The sequence below is a fragment of the Amblyomma mixtum genome, chromosome 4, assembly GCF_055824585.1.
Source record: "Amblyomma mixtum isolate Tamu chromosome 4, ASM5582458v1, whole genome shotgun sequence".
Taxonomy (NCBI): domain Eukaryota; kingdom Metazoa; phylum Arthropoda; class Arachnida; order Ixodida; family Ixodidae; genus Amblyomma; species Amblyomma mixtum.
The window spans coordinates 110,680,463-110,699,177 of record NC_143015.1 but is presented as its reverse complement, the minus strand read 5'-3'; the positions used below and the strand labels follow the sequence as shown (position 1 = coordinate 110,699,177).

Genomic DNA, 18,715 nt, shown 5'->3' with positions numbered 1-18,715 from the left:
CCTGCGAGGAGACTGCGGGATTCTGCTTTCCCACGGAGGCAACGCACAGAACACTTGCGGCAGTGGTCAAGGTGACGCATCTGTGTTTGATGACTGTCTTCTCCTTCTCATCCCCCAAGCTGTGAGAGAGCGAGAGAGCTTCAGCACCGCCCCGTGCCGGGGGTGGTACCGCCAGCGTCATCAATGGCCCATCCGATTGGACAACGTTATTCGACCTAAGTTCCCTAGTCAGGGATTTGGGGAACGCGAACCGTATTTAACGGGATGTTGTTGTGTGATCGGAGCATTGCATTAGATTCGCATTGCATAGCATTGCAGTGCATTCGATTGTCATCTGTAAATATGTAGAATAAACCCTTCTGTACAGTTTCCTCGATAACGCAGTCCGACATCGTCATTCGGAGCCGGTACCTGCGGGGCTAAACGAGTTAGTCATCTCCAGGACGCCTCCGTCTTCAACTCTGGTTCCAGCGGTGGGATAGGAGCCCCATCTTTAACACTGGTTCCAGCGGTGGGCTTGTGGGCCCGTTCCTAACACCACATAGTTACCTTGTTACAGGAAACCGTCGCAGCAAACGGCAGCGCGACGATGTGCGCTGCACAGTAAGCCTGGGTGGCTTCACTGGATCTGTATGATACAACGCTGTACGCATACCTTTAACGTAGATCGGAGGGGAAACTGCGTCCGTATGTGCGTCGTGGCGCCATGCTTAACTCTAGCGAAACGTGTCGCGCGGCTGTGCAAACCCCTAGTTCGAGTGAACAAAGCCCGTTGGTGAGTTGAGCGAGACTGCTCAGTTCGTGCGAGGTTACAAAAACGGGTGGGCAGCAATGTACGCCCACTCTCAACACCACAGTCCTGCTGGTCGCGTATCTTCCGTCATGGTGCAGGCAGCTCCGAAAAGCCATGGGCCTGACTACCACCCTGATAACGACCGCCAAAGAAACAAAATAGCTGAGAAGGGGTACGTGGGCGCACTGCGCAGACGCGAGGAGACGTCGGCTTTGTGGGGTGGTCCTTCCTCGCTCACAGCAAGAGAGAGCTTCAGAGCTGTCGCCGCCCACCGTATCGGATGGCGGAGCGCCAGATGGCGAGGCTGGAATACCAAGGTCTTAGCGGCACCCGTGGCCCCAGTCCATCCGGCTCTCGGAGCCGCGACACCGAGTCGAAGAGAGGCATCAAATAAAAATATGTACAGGAAAACCCGGACCATCCAGCATCTTCCATACTTATAGTCACTCAGGTAGGCGGGCGATAGGCCTCGTTCTCCTTCGATACGGACCACATGGTTCTATCAATGATAAAAATACTGGGAAAAACTTGAAGAAAAAGTACTGGGCATGTTCAGTTCAAACATGCTGCAGCAGAATCCGCCTCGCACTCAAGAAAGCATGCCGTAGGTCCTTGCGATCAAATTCACGACAGTCGGCCAATGTTCCAAGAGCAGACCCCACGTTGGACGGCAGATAGGTTGAACTAGGGGAATAAATAGGTTTACCGACTAATCAGCGGCTGACAGTTCAAACCACCGACCCCACTCCGTGATCGCCCGCTCTACCGAACGTGCGCCGATCTCGGCGTGCAGAGCTCGTTGGGGGCGAACAAACGTCAATGACTGAAACAGAAAGGCGTTTACTGCTACAACAGTAATAACGCTAGTTAGCAACAGAATAGCCTGAGGAATAGACATCGTTCGACTCGCCAGCAACTCTGAGGCCGGACGGGACGAGCTCGTAGGAAACATTCCCACGATTCTTTGCTACGAGGCAGTGCGCAGAGACGACGGACAAGAAAAGACACGTAGCAAGGCACTAGGAACTGTCCGGGGAGGGTCGCCAAGCCCTGGCCTCCCCGTCTGCCCGAGACACCCAGGCGACCCAACAGGATGCTCCGCGGGGCGCCAGCCGTCCAACCAGGAGAGAGCGACTATGCAAAGAGCGACCTCAGCAGCACCAGGCGGCAACGGAGCCAGATGCGCTTGCATTCCCGCCCAGCAGTCCCGGAGGAGTCAGCCGGGGCCACAGTCCACCACACGCCGAGCAACCGCCGAACAGCAGGCTGACAGACGCTAGGCCCCCGCCTTTGTCAAGCAGCCTACGACTCATCTCCCTTACATCGTGTCTCAGGAAGCTGTTCGAACGCGCCGTGCTCAATCACCTGGTGCCCTTCCTCCTTGTCAGGCATCTATTTGCCGTTTGGTCTAAGCCCCAGGCAACTGTACTATTGAGTTGTCTGAGTAAATACTTTGACTTCTAAGACACGGGAGACTTTCCCCATACCATGTTCAGTTTCGGAGCCCACCTCTAAGCCCAGGACGTGCTCATTCACCTTAAAAGGGACCTCCTGGGACACATACCATCCAAGCCGTCTTCGTCCTGGACACCACGGACGCCTTCGACAATCCTCCTGATCCTCGAGAACGTCGCCTCCATAGACTGCGAATATACCTACAACTACATCCGTGGCTTCATTCACAACCGCACAACCACCGCTGGCGTCGATCCTCTCCGAACGGACTCTCTGCCCATCCCAAAGAAGCGCACCCCACAGGGTTCCGTCGCCGGCTGTCGGCGGCAGTGGTTCTCGAAGCGCAGATTCACGTGCTTCTAGACGCCCTCGAATTGTGAAACAGCCTGTACAAGATCAACGAAGCTGCGGTTCCGTCCTACCCTTGTGCAGCTCCTTCATATCGCTACCGCGGACCGTTTTGGTGCCATTGTCGAGTTGCCTGCCAGCGCCTGCATGCATCACAGTCATTGCCGTGTCACTTCGGCAGCATACAGATCGGCTAGTGAAGCGGGATTCGGTGATCAATTGCTCGTTTGAGAGCACTGCTTTCGTCGGCGTAACCGGTGGGGACGTTGCCATGGGAACCACCCGGTGGATCGTTACCGCGCACGGAGGAAAGTATAGCCGGTGTGTGGTTACCACAGGAACCCTCCGGAGGGTGGTTACTGCGGAAGGACGAGGGCAAGGCGACAGCGTAAGCAGGCGGAACCGTTCGGTGGTTGCCACGGAAATCTCCTGGAGGCGAGTTGGCTTGGAAGAAGCTTTATGAAGAGAGAGTGGAATAAGAGAGAGGGAGAGTCGGCTCTTTTTCAAACCTTGTTTCGCCTCCTCTCCTTCGCCGTAGCCGCTGTCTGCCTTCATCTTCGCGGTTGGTTTGGTTTATTGGGGTTTAACGTCCCAAAGCGACTCAGCCTATGAGGGACGCCGTAGTGAAGGGCTCCGGAAATTTCGAACACCTGTGGGTTCTTTAACGTGCACTGACACCGCACAGCGCACGGGCATCTAGAATTTCGCCTCGATCGAAATTTGGCCACCTTTGTCAAACTCCTTTCCATTTGCGACGCTATATTGACCGGAGCACTAAGCTTATACGAATGAAGTCGTCGGTGGCTTCAAAATATGGCAACATGTGTCGTACACCCCCTCCTGTGTCGCCTCTCGCGCTGTTTCTCGCGATGTCCAAATGCGGGAGCGATTCCGTGGGGACACGATGCCAGGATGGCGCGGTCAACAGACTCCGGAAAAGGTCATTGAGTTAGGTCTTGCTGCGGTGCACGTGCACAAACCGTCGCGAGAGTGGTCAACAATATGTTTGTAGCTGCGTGCTCCTCTTCTGTGTTATCCTTCGCGGTGGCTCAGTGGTTATGGCGCTCGGCTACTACACCCGAAAGACGCGGGTTCGATCCCGGCTGTTGGGGCCGAATTTCGATGGAGGTGAAATTCTAGAGTCCCGTGTGCTGTGCGATGTCAGCGCACGTTAAAGAACCCCAGATGGTCGAAATTATCCGGATCCGTCCACTACGGCGTCCCTCATAGCCTGAGTCGCTTTGGGACGTTAAACCCCCTATAAAACATAAAAGCCTCTTCTACGTTGAATGGAACACCCGTTATATGCATGCATTGCATATAGTTATCAGCGATCGGAGGGATCTCTTGGCGAAATTTTTTAGTGCTATTTATTTCTGCACCGAACGCTCAACTGCCATGTGAGAAGGAAGAAGCAGCAGCCAAGCGCGTTCTGCTCGCCGAGCGCGCGCTATGGGTATGCGACCGGGTGCTCTCGCGGCGAAGCAGAAGAAGATATCCTGTCCTGCGGTGCAGTCACGGTGTGCAGCCCGGCTGGCCCCACTTTTCGTCCTGCCCTGTTTCGGTCTGGCATCGTCCCTTCTCGGGCTTAAGGAGCGACACATCATCGGTGAGCGGGCGACTTCTTCTGGCCGACAGGCATGGGGGCAGTTAGAAGAACGGGGAACGCCATTGACGGCAGCAGCTAAGCTCCTGCCTGTCGTTTATGTATGTGTGTTTGTGCGCTAATTAGCATTTCGCAGCAGTGGAGGCAGCGGCCTACTTATCTATTGAGGTGTACTTTAGTTCGCAATTATTGCGGAGCCCTTCACTTTGGCGTTCCTCATAGCCCATGTGTCGATCACTTCTAGGCGTTGTACCGTACTAGTGTTTTTTTCCGGCGTTGTTGATGATGTAACAAGTGAAGGCGGGTTAGTGTTTTTTTCCGGCGTTGATGATGATGTAACAAGTGAAGGCGGGTTAGTTGGTGGTTGACAATGCAGTGCATATTGAAACCGCGCAAAACGACGCGTCTTGTCCTGTGCTTTCCTCTTTTCGTCCTGCGTCGTTTTGCACGGTTGCAATCTGCACTCCGTTGATGATGATGCAGTACCAGCGCCCCCTATACAAGATGGTATGTAAGAGGGGCAGTACTCAGATGGCTCTGCGACTGTGGCAGTGCTAGAATCGCTAGCCGATGCTCTGCTGAAAAGCTGCTGCCGTCCTTAGGCCGCTTGGCTGTTGACAGTCGCAAGACCACTAAAGTCCCGAAGTTTGTGTCTTTACTTTGGGAGTCTAGTTCCGGAACTATGAGAGGCGCGCGCTTGGCTGCTCGCCGTATCCCAGTTAGCTGCGTCGTATGCCATTTGCGGCTTCATCGGAACACTGAAGCGAAGATAGATGGCGCGGCGATAGCACGGCTGCGTAATGGCCACGCCCGGAAAAATTCCTCTTCTTCGATGGGCTGTGTTGCGGCACGGCGATCGGTTTGGAAAGCTTCAATGCAGGTTGCTTATTGTGCTCTCGGTTAGCGCTACATGTGGCAACGGAACATTCGCGGCGTCACCTGCCGATAGTCTATGAGAACTTCCTGCAGTTAGGCCTTGTTTTTGCGCACCCCGCAGAGTGCAGGACGCGTGGTGGGATCTTCATAGAGCCGGTACCTAACCGATAATCGTATACAGTCTGAGCAGTGAGAGCTTGAGGTAGAGTGCTGATTCCCAGCTTCATCTGTGCATGCTCTAATAACAGGCACTAAAACTCGTCGCTCGTCGCGTGCTCGTCGCGTGCGTCATGTAATGGGCCGTCTTCAGGAAGACCAGTCCTTAATGTGTAGCCCTGTGCCACGCTGTTACTTGTCAAAGACGTTTCAAATTATCCGTGACCGCCATAGAGTGCAACCTTGCGGGATGACCGGAAAGAAGAAACATCCGCCCGACGGACAAGACGCGAGCCCCGTTCGGAAGGCGTCCGTCCATGGCGGCGAGCGGGAGCACTCCAAGAAGAACTCCAAGCGGAAGAGGTCGGCGCCTTCGAAAGAGCAGCTCAATGCACCGGCGAGCGGATCCGAAGAGAAGCCAGCGGCGGAAGAACGGCCCCATGAGGCAACGGACGCCAAGACCGACAAAGTAGCGGGTAAGCGAATTCGACTTTTTCCACGCTGCAATCGTTGGGGAAGGATGTCCTCGACACCGGAACGCATTACCGACAACACTGTGGTAGTTAAAAAAGCAGCAGCAGTTTCAAAGGGAGGCCGTCGCTTTGAAATCCGAAAGAATGGACGAAAAGATTATTTTTCAAGTTGTATCCGTGGGTATACGTCTCGTTTTTTTATGCTGTTCCAAAGTCTCACTACTGAAATCGATAGGGAAGTGCTCTAAAAAAATGTTTCGTCAGCTCCGATGGCTCCTCACTGTGAGGAGCCATTTGAACCATGGGTGTTACGGTTTTCTGCCTAGATAATCATATTGAGGAGCATATTAAAAGCGAAAGCTCTTACTTTCCGAGCCGCAACTTCGAAGGTCATGAATGTTGCGCCGCGACCTCTAAACCGGAGGAGCGGCCTGACGCCATACGACGTGACTCGCCACAGCTGCGGCGGCCGCAGCCGCTCGCTTGATCGCGAGAGTTCTCCTCTCCTAACCACGTGACACGTTGCGCTCGCTCTCAGTACTCATTCCGACGCCCTCCGCGACGCCAGGTGAAGCCATGGAGGCCGCGGGCCTAGTTAGAGCGGTTCCCATTGCTCGCCAAGTATTTTGCTCGCAGAAAAAAATGTTATTTTTTAAATTCTTGTGTTGATGGAAAATTATTGGCGTAATCACCTGCGTATGCCGCCATAGCTCAGTGCGCACAAATAATGTGTAATATAGTTATGGAAAGTAAAATCTGCAGAAAAATCACAATTTGTTTTATTTTTTTTGTTACACATCTGCCCAAGAAGGCCGTTCCAGGAAGGGCTCCAAGGGGAAGCCTTCGAAAGAGCAGCTCAATGCACCGGCGAGCGGAGCAGAGGAGAAGCCGGTGGCGGAGCAAGGGCCCCACGAGGCAGCGGACGATAAGGCGGACAAAGTAACGGGTGAGCACAGTTAACTTCCCACACTGCAGCCATCGGGGAAGGATGTTGGCGCAACCAGAACCCCTTATCGACAGCTCCGATTGTGTTAAAAAGCAGCAGCAGTTTAAGGATATAGCAGGATACAACTTAAAAAAATTGGCTGTGGTTTAGCTCTGGTTAAACTTGAATTGAGGCGAGAGCTCCGTCGAGCCGCCTACCTATACAGCTGCGACACCTCTCCACCTCCCCCCCCCCCGCCCCCACACACACACACTCGACGCGGCGCATGTGCACAGCTTGTTGCCGCTCGGTTTCGCCGGCAGCAGCAGCTGCTCCGCCCCACGTCACCAACCGGCTCAAGGCCACGGAGCTCAAGGGATGCCACGCTGAGGGATCGAAGAGCTGGCGTAGTGTAGCTCTCGCTACAGAAATAAGAGCTCACTGAGGCTACCCGCATTGGGAGAATGCGAAAGGATTGACGCCTCCTCGGCACTCTTCGCCCCTCTTTATCACTTTTTTGTTATTTAACTATTTAGTTGGCATAATTATCTTGTGCTTTAATTAAAGATTGATTTTTTTACTATACCTTCTTTTGTCGCAATCAACCATTCTGGTTTTTCAAATTTGGCACCGTGGTTGCTTTACCGTCCACTTACTATATCCCCGTCAAACCGTCCAATATTTTGCTTATAATTAATTGACTAATTATTCCATGTCAATGAAACTTTTTGTTCGATTAATTATCACCCATCAAATACATGCCAATGCATTTCAAACTTTATTTTCACTCTTTGCCTATTTTTGCACTATCTTGTCCCCCACGGCTGTTTTGCCGTCCACTCACTATATCGACGTCCGCGCTATTTCGACGTTTTTCGACATTTTTAGCTCTAATTAGCTAATAAGTCTATCGACTTTTTTTTGATGCACAGCATCCCCACGTAGTCCTATTTCGATTACAACCACTCATTTGATGCTGTCTCTTCTCAGAACGTCACAACTGCCGCGGACGCGTTTTGCGGGCACATTTTGGAGGCATGACCCTGCCGACGTAGCCTAGAAATGCTTTAGCATTAAAAAAAAGAAAACGGCTCGTAACAATGGCTGCATTTGTTTTTCAGTCCCGGACTGTCCGGGACTGCTTGCGGACTCGAGTCCGGTATTTGTTTTCTCGGGCAGCCCGAAAGCTCCGCCCAGCTGCCTGCATAGCCATACCAACGCGTTCGTTTTTCGCCAATGGCAGTCCGCGGGCGCCTTGGGGCTGCGGACAAGGCAGCAGACGACAGCTGCGCGCCGCGCTGGCAGCCATATTGTGTTAGACTCCGTGTGCATTTTGCGTACTTTTCGTGTTCTTGGAGGACGATATCGTGCGTTAAACCTTCACGTGAGCTCCGTAGCTGCTCCCTGAGCCATCGTGAGCCTTTTTGTTCTTGCATCTTCATTTATTTTCTTGAAATCCACCACACACGGACGCGCGCGTTCGGAGCTGCAAGCGCGTATTGTTTGCTCGTGGCGTCAAGAGGTTGTTGTTCGCTTGTTTTGCGACATGCTGTCTGCGCGCTTACCTGAAAGCATCGCAGGTGAACCAAGTTATCCTACTCGTATACTGGAGCAGCTATAGCGCTTGTTGTCAACATTTTTGCGAAGGCTTTCGTCTATCTGCCTATTTGCAACGAGTTGGGCTACTTTGTGCGAACTTCGCCGCAAGCAGTAGCGGCGAGCATACCTCCGAAGCTGAGTTATGCAATGTACCTACGTTAAGCTGACGGTACGGCCTTCAAATCGACTCAGTATCATGATCGAGCGCACGGCGTTGCTTCGGCGTCGTGGTGGCCGTGGCTTGCGTCGTCTGCTAGCAGATGACAGCGTCCTTGTACGGTAACCGAGGGGGAGCCCGGCTCTGGCGTCTAGTTCGCAAGCAGCCTATGGCAAGTAGGTCATGTGACCATGAGGCTGTTTCCTGTCACAGCGGAAGCCGAGACCTGTCAGCAAGTAGTCCGGGACTGGAAAAACAAACGCGGCCAATGGGTCATGGTCCTCGCCCTCCTGTATTACGCGATAGCGTATACAGCTCGTTCGGTCGAAAAGCCCGTCGGCGTAGTTTTAGGCGGTATCACGTGTCGGAAATACGCGGGGGCTGCGTAAAAAGAACCGTATCATGGTAATTTGTAGTTCTAGTGATTGATGACTGATTGGTGTGTGATCGGCGATAATTTAACCAAATCATCTTAATTGATTAATAAAGAAATGAAAAAAAATTGGAAAAAGGGGGTTCAGAGGTGTAAAAATGCTTAGAAGGAAAAACCAGTTCTTGATTATGATGCTAATTAGGAAAGTTTGGATTGTGTAATTGATGAATTATTAATTGAAACAATTGAAAAATGAAAAATACTTTCAAAGGTATCAAGCTGCTCATGAAAGCCTAACCCACTACGCTTTCGCGTCATACCCTCAAAGCGCAGTGGTGCCTTCTCCGATTTTTACTCAGCTGGCCACTCACAACAGCAAATCAAATCAGGGTCTCGCTGCACAACATATATTCGTATTCAGCCGAGGACGACGACCTTGATGTTCAAGCAGTGAACGGTAGCCTAACAGCTATCATCATAGAGTGCGCAGTAGAAGTAGGCGGTCGGTTACACAGAATATTGGCAAGCGCTCTCAAAAGCTTCAACGCCAAAGAATGGAAACCTCTAACCCCACAGAGAGAATAGAACTAGCATGTTGTCAAAACTGATCAATAAGCAGTAGCTAATGTCATCAAGGCGTAAATGAAATAGGAAGTATCGCACAGCAATGGGACATCCCCACAGTAAGGAAAGAGGAAGTAAAGAAAGAATGAGAGCAATGCAGAGTGGGATAGCAGCTGGTGAGGATCAAGTAACAACAGATCTGTTGAAGGGCGATGGGTCGATTGGGCTATAGAAACTAGCCACGCTGTATACGCAATGCCTTCTACGACCTCTCGAGCCTGCTGGAAGCTTGGAAGGACGCTAACATCACCTCAATCCATACGAAAGGAGACGTCAAGGACCTGAGAATGACAGACCCATCAGCTCACTGTCCGTTGCCTACGAGGCATTTACATTCTCAAATCAAGTCAGGACAATCCTAGACTTCAATCAAGCAAATTATCTGTCAGGCTTTGGTAAAGGATATTCTACAATAGGCCATATTCACGCTATCAATCAGGTGATAGGGAAATGCGCAGGATATAACCAACCCCTATATATAGCCTTCATACATTACTAGAAGGCATTTGACTCAGGTACCGTAGAACACGGGTGACTCCCCCCCCCCCCCCCTTCCCCAAAATTTTTTCGGAGGGGGAAGCGCCCTCCTAGTCTCCAGCTGGTTGTGCACAGGTCAGATTTCTGAGGCGCCTCAATTCTAGGACATTAAAGTACAGCAAGGATGAGGCTTCGTTCTTCAATCTTGAGTTGTATCTGGCTGTTGAAGAATAAGAATGGGGGGGGGGGGGGGGGGGCGCATTTGGCAGCTCCTCTCAGATCATGAATGGCAGTTTACCAAAAATTCAGGGGGCACTTTGACTGTCTAAATTGGGTAGAGGCGGAAGCGTTTTCCGCACCACCTTCGCTGTTTCTGTGGCACTGGTGGCGTCACATATATTTGAGTACTAATTACTAAGTGATGGCAAATCACTAATTAATTTTTAATTACTGATTAATGCCTGACTACTAATCAACTGCTAATTAATGACGCTTAAGCTTCGCCTTTAGGAGTGGAACGCGACAGCGCGTTGTAGCGCTGCCAGGGAGCCCACGGAACGCCACCACCCGTTCGGCGCGATGCCTTGCCCTTTGAACGCAACGCTTTTTGAGGAAAGGAAATGGCGCAGTAATTCTCTGTCATCTCGGTGGACACCTGAACCGCACCGTAGAGGAAGGGAGGTGGGAGTGAAAGAAGGTAGATAAAGAGGAGCCGTAATGAAGAAAATGAAAATTGTATTTGAGGAAAGGAAACTACGTAGTAACTGTCTCACATATCTCGGTGGACACCCGTCAAAATTCAGGGGGGGGGGGGGGCACTTTTTTGACCTAAAGTGTGGTCACTGATGTGTGGTTAAGATGTTAAGCATCGCCCCTAAGAGTGGAACGCGACAGCGTCTTGCAACGCTGCCAAGGAGTCCATAGAACGCCATCGCCCATTCGGTTCTACGCCTCACTCGTCGGTAAATTGGTTTTTGAGGAAAGGAAATGTATCTGTCTCTCATATCTCGGTGGGCACCTAAACCTCGCCGGAAGGGAAGGGAGGAGGATGGCAGTAAGTGAAGACACATAATTCAGTAGACGCGCCTATGTTCATTCCAAACCACCGAGCTGGCATGGCGGAGTGGATAGCGTGCTCGTCTCTCACGCCGGAGACCGGGGTTCGATTCCTGAGCTCGACCAATTTCTTAATCGCTTTTATTTATTTACACGGCCTGACTAGTAAAGCTAATTAGGCTAATTGGGTAATTAAGCAATTAACTAAGCTCAGTCCCACTTACTTGGAGCATCACTATACGATCCCTTCAATTGGTTGTATGGTTACTAGCCAAAGTGCAATTGGCCCCGTTTGAAATTCGCGCACTGTGACGTCACGACAGTTTTTACCAATTGAAAAGCGTGACATTTTCTGTCGACAACTGCTGCTTACAACGATGAGACATTAAAGGCTTCCGCCTTAATATCCCTGAAGAGAAAAGTATACCACAGCTGCATCGTACCGGTACTCACCTATGGGGCAGAAACGTGGAGGCTAACAAAGAGGGTTCAGCTTAAGGACTACGCAGCAAGATATGGAAAGAAAAATGGTAGGTGTAACGTTAAGAGAACGGAAGAGGACAGAGTGGGTGAGGGAACAACCGCAGGTTGATGACATCCTAGTCGAAGTCAAGGAGAAGAAATGGGCTTGGGCAGGGCATTGGGTGCGCTCCTCTCCCTGCACATACATCATGTCATTAGCTTTCCTTGATGGAAAAATTGGCTTTTGTTTAGCTCTGGAGTCACCTGGAGTTACTCGATAGCTACAGCTGGCCGAATGGAACTCGCCGAGTCAAATTGCAGTCTTTCGCCGCCGCGTTTCGCTGGACGTTCCTCCTTCATTTTCGTCCCTGGACGTTGATTCACAGTTACTGCCTAATCTCCTTTCCTCAAATTCATTTTCTTCATTACGGCCCCTCTTTCTGTTTCTTCTTTCAATCCCACTTCCTTCCATCCTCTACAAACGGATGACGGGTGTCCACCGAGATATGCGAGACACTTACTGCGGAATTTCCTTTCTTCAAATACAATTTCCATTTTCTTTATTACGGCCCCTATTTCTTCTTTCACTCCCACTTCCTCCCTTCCTGTACGGTGCGGTTCGGGTGTCCACCGCGACGGCTGCTATGCAACGGCTCAAGGTCGGTGCGACCATGGCCGAGGCGCAACCACGGCGAAAGTGCGACCATGTTCAAGAGGCGAAGTGGCTGGCGTAGTGTAGCTATCGCTACAAAAATAGAGACGAGTGCGATTTTCAGAAGGAAACTTTTCACTCTTCCTTTCGAATCTGTCCTATCGCTGTTTTATGCTACAATCCAGTTTCCCGCAAACATTCCGTCCTTGATTTTTCTGCAGCGCCAACGGCGACGCAGCATCAACCGCCGTTGGGCGGCGCCACTGCCCACTCCCTTCGACGCAAGTCCACGCATTCTCTTTCTCCTACCGACGGCAATGCGCCGCTACCGCCGCACGCGGACCCCAGCGACAACATGGCGAACGACCCAGATCGGCCGCAGGTGTCGGCGGCTAGACCGCTCGACGCGCCACAGCAGCAGTCGACACTGTCCCCGAGAAAACCGTCCGACGCTCCGGCGGCCTTGGGCCACCAGAGGTCTGGCGGTGCAGAGGAGATGCGCGGTCGGGCTGACCGTCGATCCTTCCTGGCAAATGCCAGGGAGACGAGCTGGATTTCCAGAGGGAAGAAGGGAATGTCGGATATGTCCACCGTCAGCTATGGACATCCAGCTGGGCCCTTCTCGCCCAAGGCTGGGGTGAGTGCCTTGTGCGCTCAGTTCGTTTTCCAGAGAGGGCGGCTTCTGAAAGTGTGCCTGTTAGGCACGAAATATTAAGGAGAAAACCTTTCATGGCTCATACTGTCACCCGTTAGGAGAGGGCGTCGTACCTTTGGCAGCGTTTGAGCCGTGTTAACCCGGGAACTAAAAAAGATAGGAGAAAACGAATGGTCACTTCGGATAGAGGAGTACAAAATGATCCTAGCAGTCAAGTTTGATGACTGTAGCATAATTAGGTGCAAAAATGTCGAAATAGCGCGGACGTCAATACAGCCGCGGGAAATCGTCACGACATGGTGTCCTCGGCTTTCGGCTCTCAATACTTTCGTTGCCAAAGTGTCCTCGCAATCATTATCGGCCCATGATGCTTAGAGCGCCCATGGTTGCTGAAGAGTCTTGAGAAAGTTCCAAGCAAGCTCCCGTAGACGGGGCGCCAGCTTTCCCTCTAGGTAACAGTAAGTAACACTATGCCACAGATAGCAACACCCGCCGTCGCAGGGCCACCGCATAAACGCTGCAACAATTTAGGCTGTCGCATCATACCCTTAATTGCGCAACTTAAGTGTACCTTCCAATTTTGTGTAGGTTAAAGCCTGAGTAGTTGAAGATCATTTCACTGTAATTTCCCTTATGCGTATAGGCACAGTAGCTTCAAAAACGCAGTTGACATGCTGTGTGTGGAGCCGTGCACATCCTTACCCCAATTTCGTTTACCGTGGTTAGTGGCAGCCTTGAAGGTGCTTAATAGCCAGACGTTATTCTGCGAACAAATTACAGGGTACTACCCTGGCAACGTTGGTTCCTTTAGATCGCGTGATTTTCGATACTATGAAGGTCGCTATCAACATGAAACTGAAACTTTATAACAATGTTTATTTTTGGTTTAAGTAAATACCTTTTCTCAATGTATTTCTTTTTCTACTCTTTCTGAGACATTAAGGGCTAGAGCCTACAAGTGGCCTTTGCCGCTAGAAGCGGTTTTAAGTTGTTTTGACCGCGGCACGAATCACTCACCTGTCAACGCGGCGGTTGGTCCGAGATCCCTTTTCTCATGCATTTCACCCAGATCTCTTGTGCAGTTTAGCGTGATTTGGAGGTTTTCGCATTCGTTCCTGCTAAAACGGGCCAAAACATTTTTTTCTCGTTTGACGCTCATGCACGTAGTCCACAGCAAACGTGACGGGGCAGGATAAAGGAATCAGTTGAGATTCCCTCTTTGGATCTCGTAGAGGGAAATTGGGTTGATGATAATTGTTGTAGGACGCTTGACATCTTGCAGATTCGAATTGCTCAATCACTTTGCAAGAGGACACTTTTGGAGAGGTTCACTTTTTATAACAATTAAAAGCACAAAGGAAGGTACAAGCAAGGAGAAAACATATTTACATTTGACTGACTCGACGTGACGAAACCAGCCCTCGGTCCTGCCGAAACAGCTGGTTTTAAACCCTGTGTCCCTGCCCTCCGTGGGGAAAATAACCAATCAGGTACTGCGCAAACATCCACCCAATAACTTATTGGGACAATGAAACCATCAATCAGCAATTTGTAAAGGATAACACAGCCCATCAATGATTGGGGAAAGAAGGTAACTCATCGCGGCATACACTGTACACATATGTAGAATTTCTAGCATCGCGATTTTGGAGAATAATGCTTTCCTGATGCGAGCTTCGCGAACACTCTCACTTTCCCAACGTCCGGTTGACCCAAGTTCAAGGAAAGTCACTTCAACCCATCTGTTCAGCATCGTCGCTCCTCATGCCTGCAGCTAGCGTGGCAATATCCTGTTGACCGCGCTTCAAGCTGTCAACGCACGCCGCTGCAGACATGGGACCAAAGCCACGCACTGTGACGCGGGTCCGCCTCGGCGCAAGCACGTGCACACAGGATGCGACCTAATGAATCTGTCCCTCTCGGGAGTTTGACCTTTCCCGTAATCCTCCGCTATCCGGCGCCCCCCCCCCCCCCCCCCCCCCCCCCGTATCCCGCTGGGTTGAGCTCAACCCCTTCTCTGCGATTGTGCGGAGGGCCCAAGGAAGAACGTAATGGGCATTCCAATAACGCGAACCGGATGCGGCAAACGATGTACAGCACCGCGAACTTCACTGAATCCTTCAGCTAGCTATGTATAATGTATTCGTAGCAGCCTTGTTGAGAAATTTAGTCTTGTTAGAGCGGTCTATCACGAGTAAGTTAATCCTGAAGCGATCACCTTCAAATCCCGTTATAATGCACCCATTCGTATAAGACCAGTGGGTATCGGCACTGGGGATCAATGAAACCTTGCACCTCCCGAATGCGAGGCGGATGCTCTACCACAAGCGATGGGACGCCGAAGCGGCCAGGCCGGCTGACGCGGTGACAGGGAGGCTTGTGACGTCACAGCATCAAGGAGCAGTGATTGCATGCTCCGCCGCTAGGTGGACCTGTTCAAGGAAAAAATGTGGGGGCAAAATGCGCTTTCAGCTTGCTTTGCGCAAAAAAAAGGATGCTGTGTTTTTATTAACTTCGCAACGCCAGGTTTCATTGGACGACTAAACTGGAGCGCCCTACTTCATTACAATTTTATAAATTTGTTTTGATGTGTGTGCTACACGGGGTATCCATGCTGTGTTTTTGAAGTTAGGCGGATTGTGAGCACGAAAGGATTCTCTTTAAAAGAGATTTCGGCGCTCGTTAAAAGTAAGTCGTTAATATGTGTGTCACTTTCTGTTTAAACATTCTTATTGCCTTTAGCGATGAATGTGGCTCAAAGGGTTACCACAATCACCCCGGAATGCTTTATCCCCTTTTCTGATTTCATCAGACTGGAGACGCACTTGCATAGATCTAGATGCGTGTACCATACGGGCCTGATTCTTTCTCTGGACGTTTCTGCACGCGCACACACACACACACACACACACACACACACACACACACACACACACACACACACACACACACACACACACACACACACACACACACACACACACACACACACACACACACACACACACACACACACGCACACACACACACACACACACACACACACGCACGCACGCACGCGCGCACACGCACACACATACCACGTCGCATGATGTATTTGCGGCAGGCTGGTGTGGTATACGTGTATACGCGGTCGCATGGAACGTATACTTCTCGTTCCCCAGCAGCGCAGCAAATCGGCCCAGTATTGGAAATATACTGGAAACGTAAACCCACCTATTCACAGTATCGGGCCAATTATACGTGTTGCTTGGGTTTTCGTCCTGTGTCCCGATTTTTGTCGTACGTTCGCCATATTTCAATGCAAAGAGCGCACGAAGCCTCTTAAAAGTCGCCTTGTATTTCACCGTTTTCTTGCAGCTCACTCCTCGGAAAAAAATGGCCATCGCTGGGATCGCTTGCGTCGCCACGGTTTTGCTGCTCGCGGCCCTCGTCACTTTTGTGTTCACGGGTCACACCTCGTCTCCAGCAGAGAGGAAGTACTGCGACAGCCTGACCTGCCGCTTGCACGCGGAACTCCTAACGAGAGATCTCAACAGGAGCATCGACCCGTGCGAAGACTTTTCCGCCTACGTGTGCTCCTCCTGGTTGGCCCCGACGGACCACAGGGAGCACGTCAAGACGCCCGTCGACGACATGGCCTACTCGCGGCTCGCCATCTTCGGGGAACTGCTCATCAAGGGCGCCCTGAAGTTCCCCGTGGCAGCCAAAGCCCTGGACATGTACAAGTCCTGCATGAACGCACGGGACCACGGCGGCGCCCACCTGCCGCAGTTCCTGGCACTAATGCGGGAAATGGGTCTCAGCTGGCCGGAGCCACCGCGAGCCGACGCGAACCCCCTGGAGATGCTGGTGGCGTTGTCCTACAGGTGGCAGGTCCACTTGTGGTTCGAAGTCCGCGTGCTCGTCCGGCTTGGAAAATGGCTGCTGGCGTTCAGCCCCGCTCCGTCGCTGCCGTTCCTCTTGAACCAGTACGAGGCTGTCAAGGACCGTAGCAGTTACGCTGCATATTGGATGGGATACTACGGAGACCTCAGCCTCAACAGCACGGCTCCCGTGGACGATGCCTCCCTCCAAGATACCATCGAGGAAACACGCAACATGGAGGGCACCGTGCTGATCAAGCTTTGCGAAATGATCTTTACTCGAATGAGGACCCCGGCTGCATTCTGCCTTGAAGACATTGGCAACCACTCTCAGCCAATCAGCTCGGATACCTGGATGAACCTTCTTCGGGAAAATGTAGCACTGAGTCCAGAACTGGCAGCCACTGACGACGTAAATCTGAGCGACGAGAAGCTCCTGAAGACCGTCGGGGGCTTCCTCGACGACTACCAACGAGCAAGACTTGTCAGCCTGTTCGGTTGGACGTTCGTCCAGATGTTCGCGCCCATTGGCGAGCCCCGGATGCTTCTGAGACGTTTCGGGGCCAGGCACAAGGTCGACGTCTACCGTTCCCAATTCTGCAGCTTCCACACCGAGTCTACGTACAAGACGCTTGTCCTCTCCCTCGAAGTCGCCATCGACAACAGAGAGAAGGACCGGGAAGTCATTGGCGCCGGATTCCAGAGGCTGGTCTCAGTTGCCATCAAGAAGGTGGAGGGCGTAGCGTGGTTGGACGAGGACAGCAAACGCGTCGCCAGCGAGAAGCTGAGGTCGGTGAAGATGCGAGCCTGGCCTGAAGAGCATTTGCTGAACAACGAAGTACTGGAGGAAATTTACAAGGACTACCCGAGCACGGGGAAACTGTTCGTCGAACTCTGGATTCAGGCACGCAGGGTCATGCACCGTGCCAGCGAGAGAGTGCGTATCATCAACGACTCGCATGTTTACTGGGACGCTGTGAAGCTTGCACCCAACTTTCCGCCGTCCTACCCCAGGCTCGACTACGTTCTGGACACCCTAGATGTACCCATCTACATGACCTACCCTCCGCTCTTCTACAGTGACGGCACAAACTCTATGTTTTTCGGCGGCCTCGGGTTCTTGTTGGCGCTTAACTTAGTGAGGGCTCTGGATAGAGAGGGCGTCCGCTGGCTTCCGAACGGCACGGAGGTGGAGTGCATTTTCTCCGAAGAGACGAGAAAAGCCTACCAGGAGAGAGACAGCTGCCTCAGCTCCTACGGTTTGGCGAGCGTGTTTCCGCAGTTGCCGGCGGCGGAGATTGTGTACGCGGCAATGGAAGACGCCGACAACTGCGAAGGTGTTTACGTCGGAAAGGACATTTCGCCGGACAAAGTCCTCTTCATGACCATCTGTTACATGTCCTGCACTGTGCATGGCTTCCAGAGCGCCTTCTCGTCAGACTGTAACATCGTCGTGCGCAATTCTGCGGCATTCGCCAGAGCGTTTGAATGTTCCAAAGGTTCTAAGATGAATGCCCAGAACAAGTGCAATTTTTTTGGTTGACCGGTTCCACTGGAAAGCTTGCATATTCCCGATGCCGTGACATTTCATGAAATACCGTTCCGTATTCACCTGATTTTGTGCATATAATTTGATGACCATCACAGACTACACTGTGGTTTAATGACCATGGCTTCACTGCTGAAACAGTCTACTTTTATGTCTAGTTTAAATAATGTGACCACTTTAGCTATTAATGTGCTCCCGGGATAGCCTTCATTTGGAACTTGTGATATATTTTGTTTATTGTTCTCGTTAGCGACCTGGAGGACAGTGCCAGCGAACAGCACGTTCTGCTCCGCTCCAAATAGGCAGATTTAGGGCAAATGCTCAGAACTGGCGTCACTAATGGCACGCGCTTTCGGATTTGCTGGTTCATGAGGCCAGGCATAATTCAAGGGCGACGTATATGCCGGTGCGAAAGCGCTTATAGTGTTGTTCCTTCTAGGTTGAATGAGCAAGAAATTGTGTGCTGACTTAGTCCGGGCGATCTGTGGCGTACACAGCGCTATAGCCGTGGCCACCGTATTAGCCGTTTACACAAGTCTGGCTTACGCTCAATAGCAATGCTGGACGTATTTCAGGGCTGTTATTCCTTTTTTTTTCTGGCCATTGCTGCTTC

The 18,715-nt window shown here is 51.6% G+C and overlaps 1 protein-coding gene across 1 annotated transcript; it reads left to right on the top strand.

The window, feature by feature from the left end:
• Nucleotides 1-12,299: 12,299 nt before the first annotated feature.
• LOC149347851 (membrane metallo-endopeptidase-like 1) lies at nucleotides 12,300-18,096 on the top strand. Its single transcript, XM_089585689.1, has 2 exons — nucleotides 12,300-12,669; nucleotides 16,048-18,096. Exons 1-2 carry the CDS (start codon nucleotides 12,388-12,390, stop codon nucleotides 18,094-18,096), a joined length of 2,331 nt encoding a protein of 776 aa, XP_089441815.1. The 5' UTR covers nucleotides 12,300-12,387.
• Nucleotides 18,097-18,715: the final 619 nt, after the last annotated feature.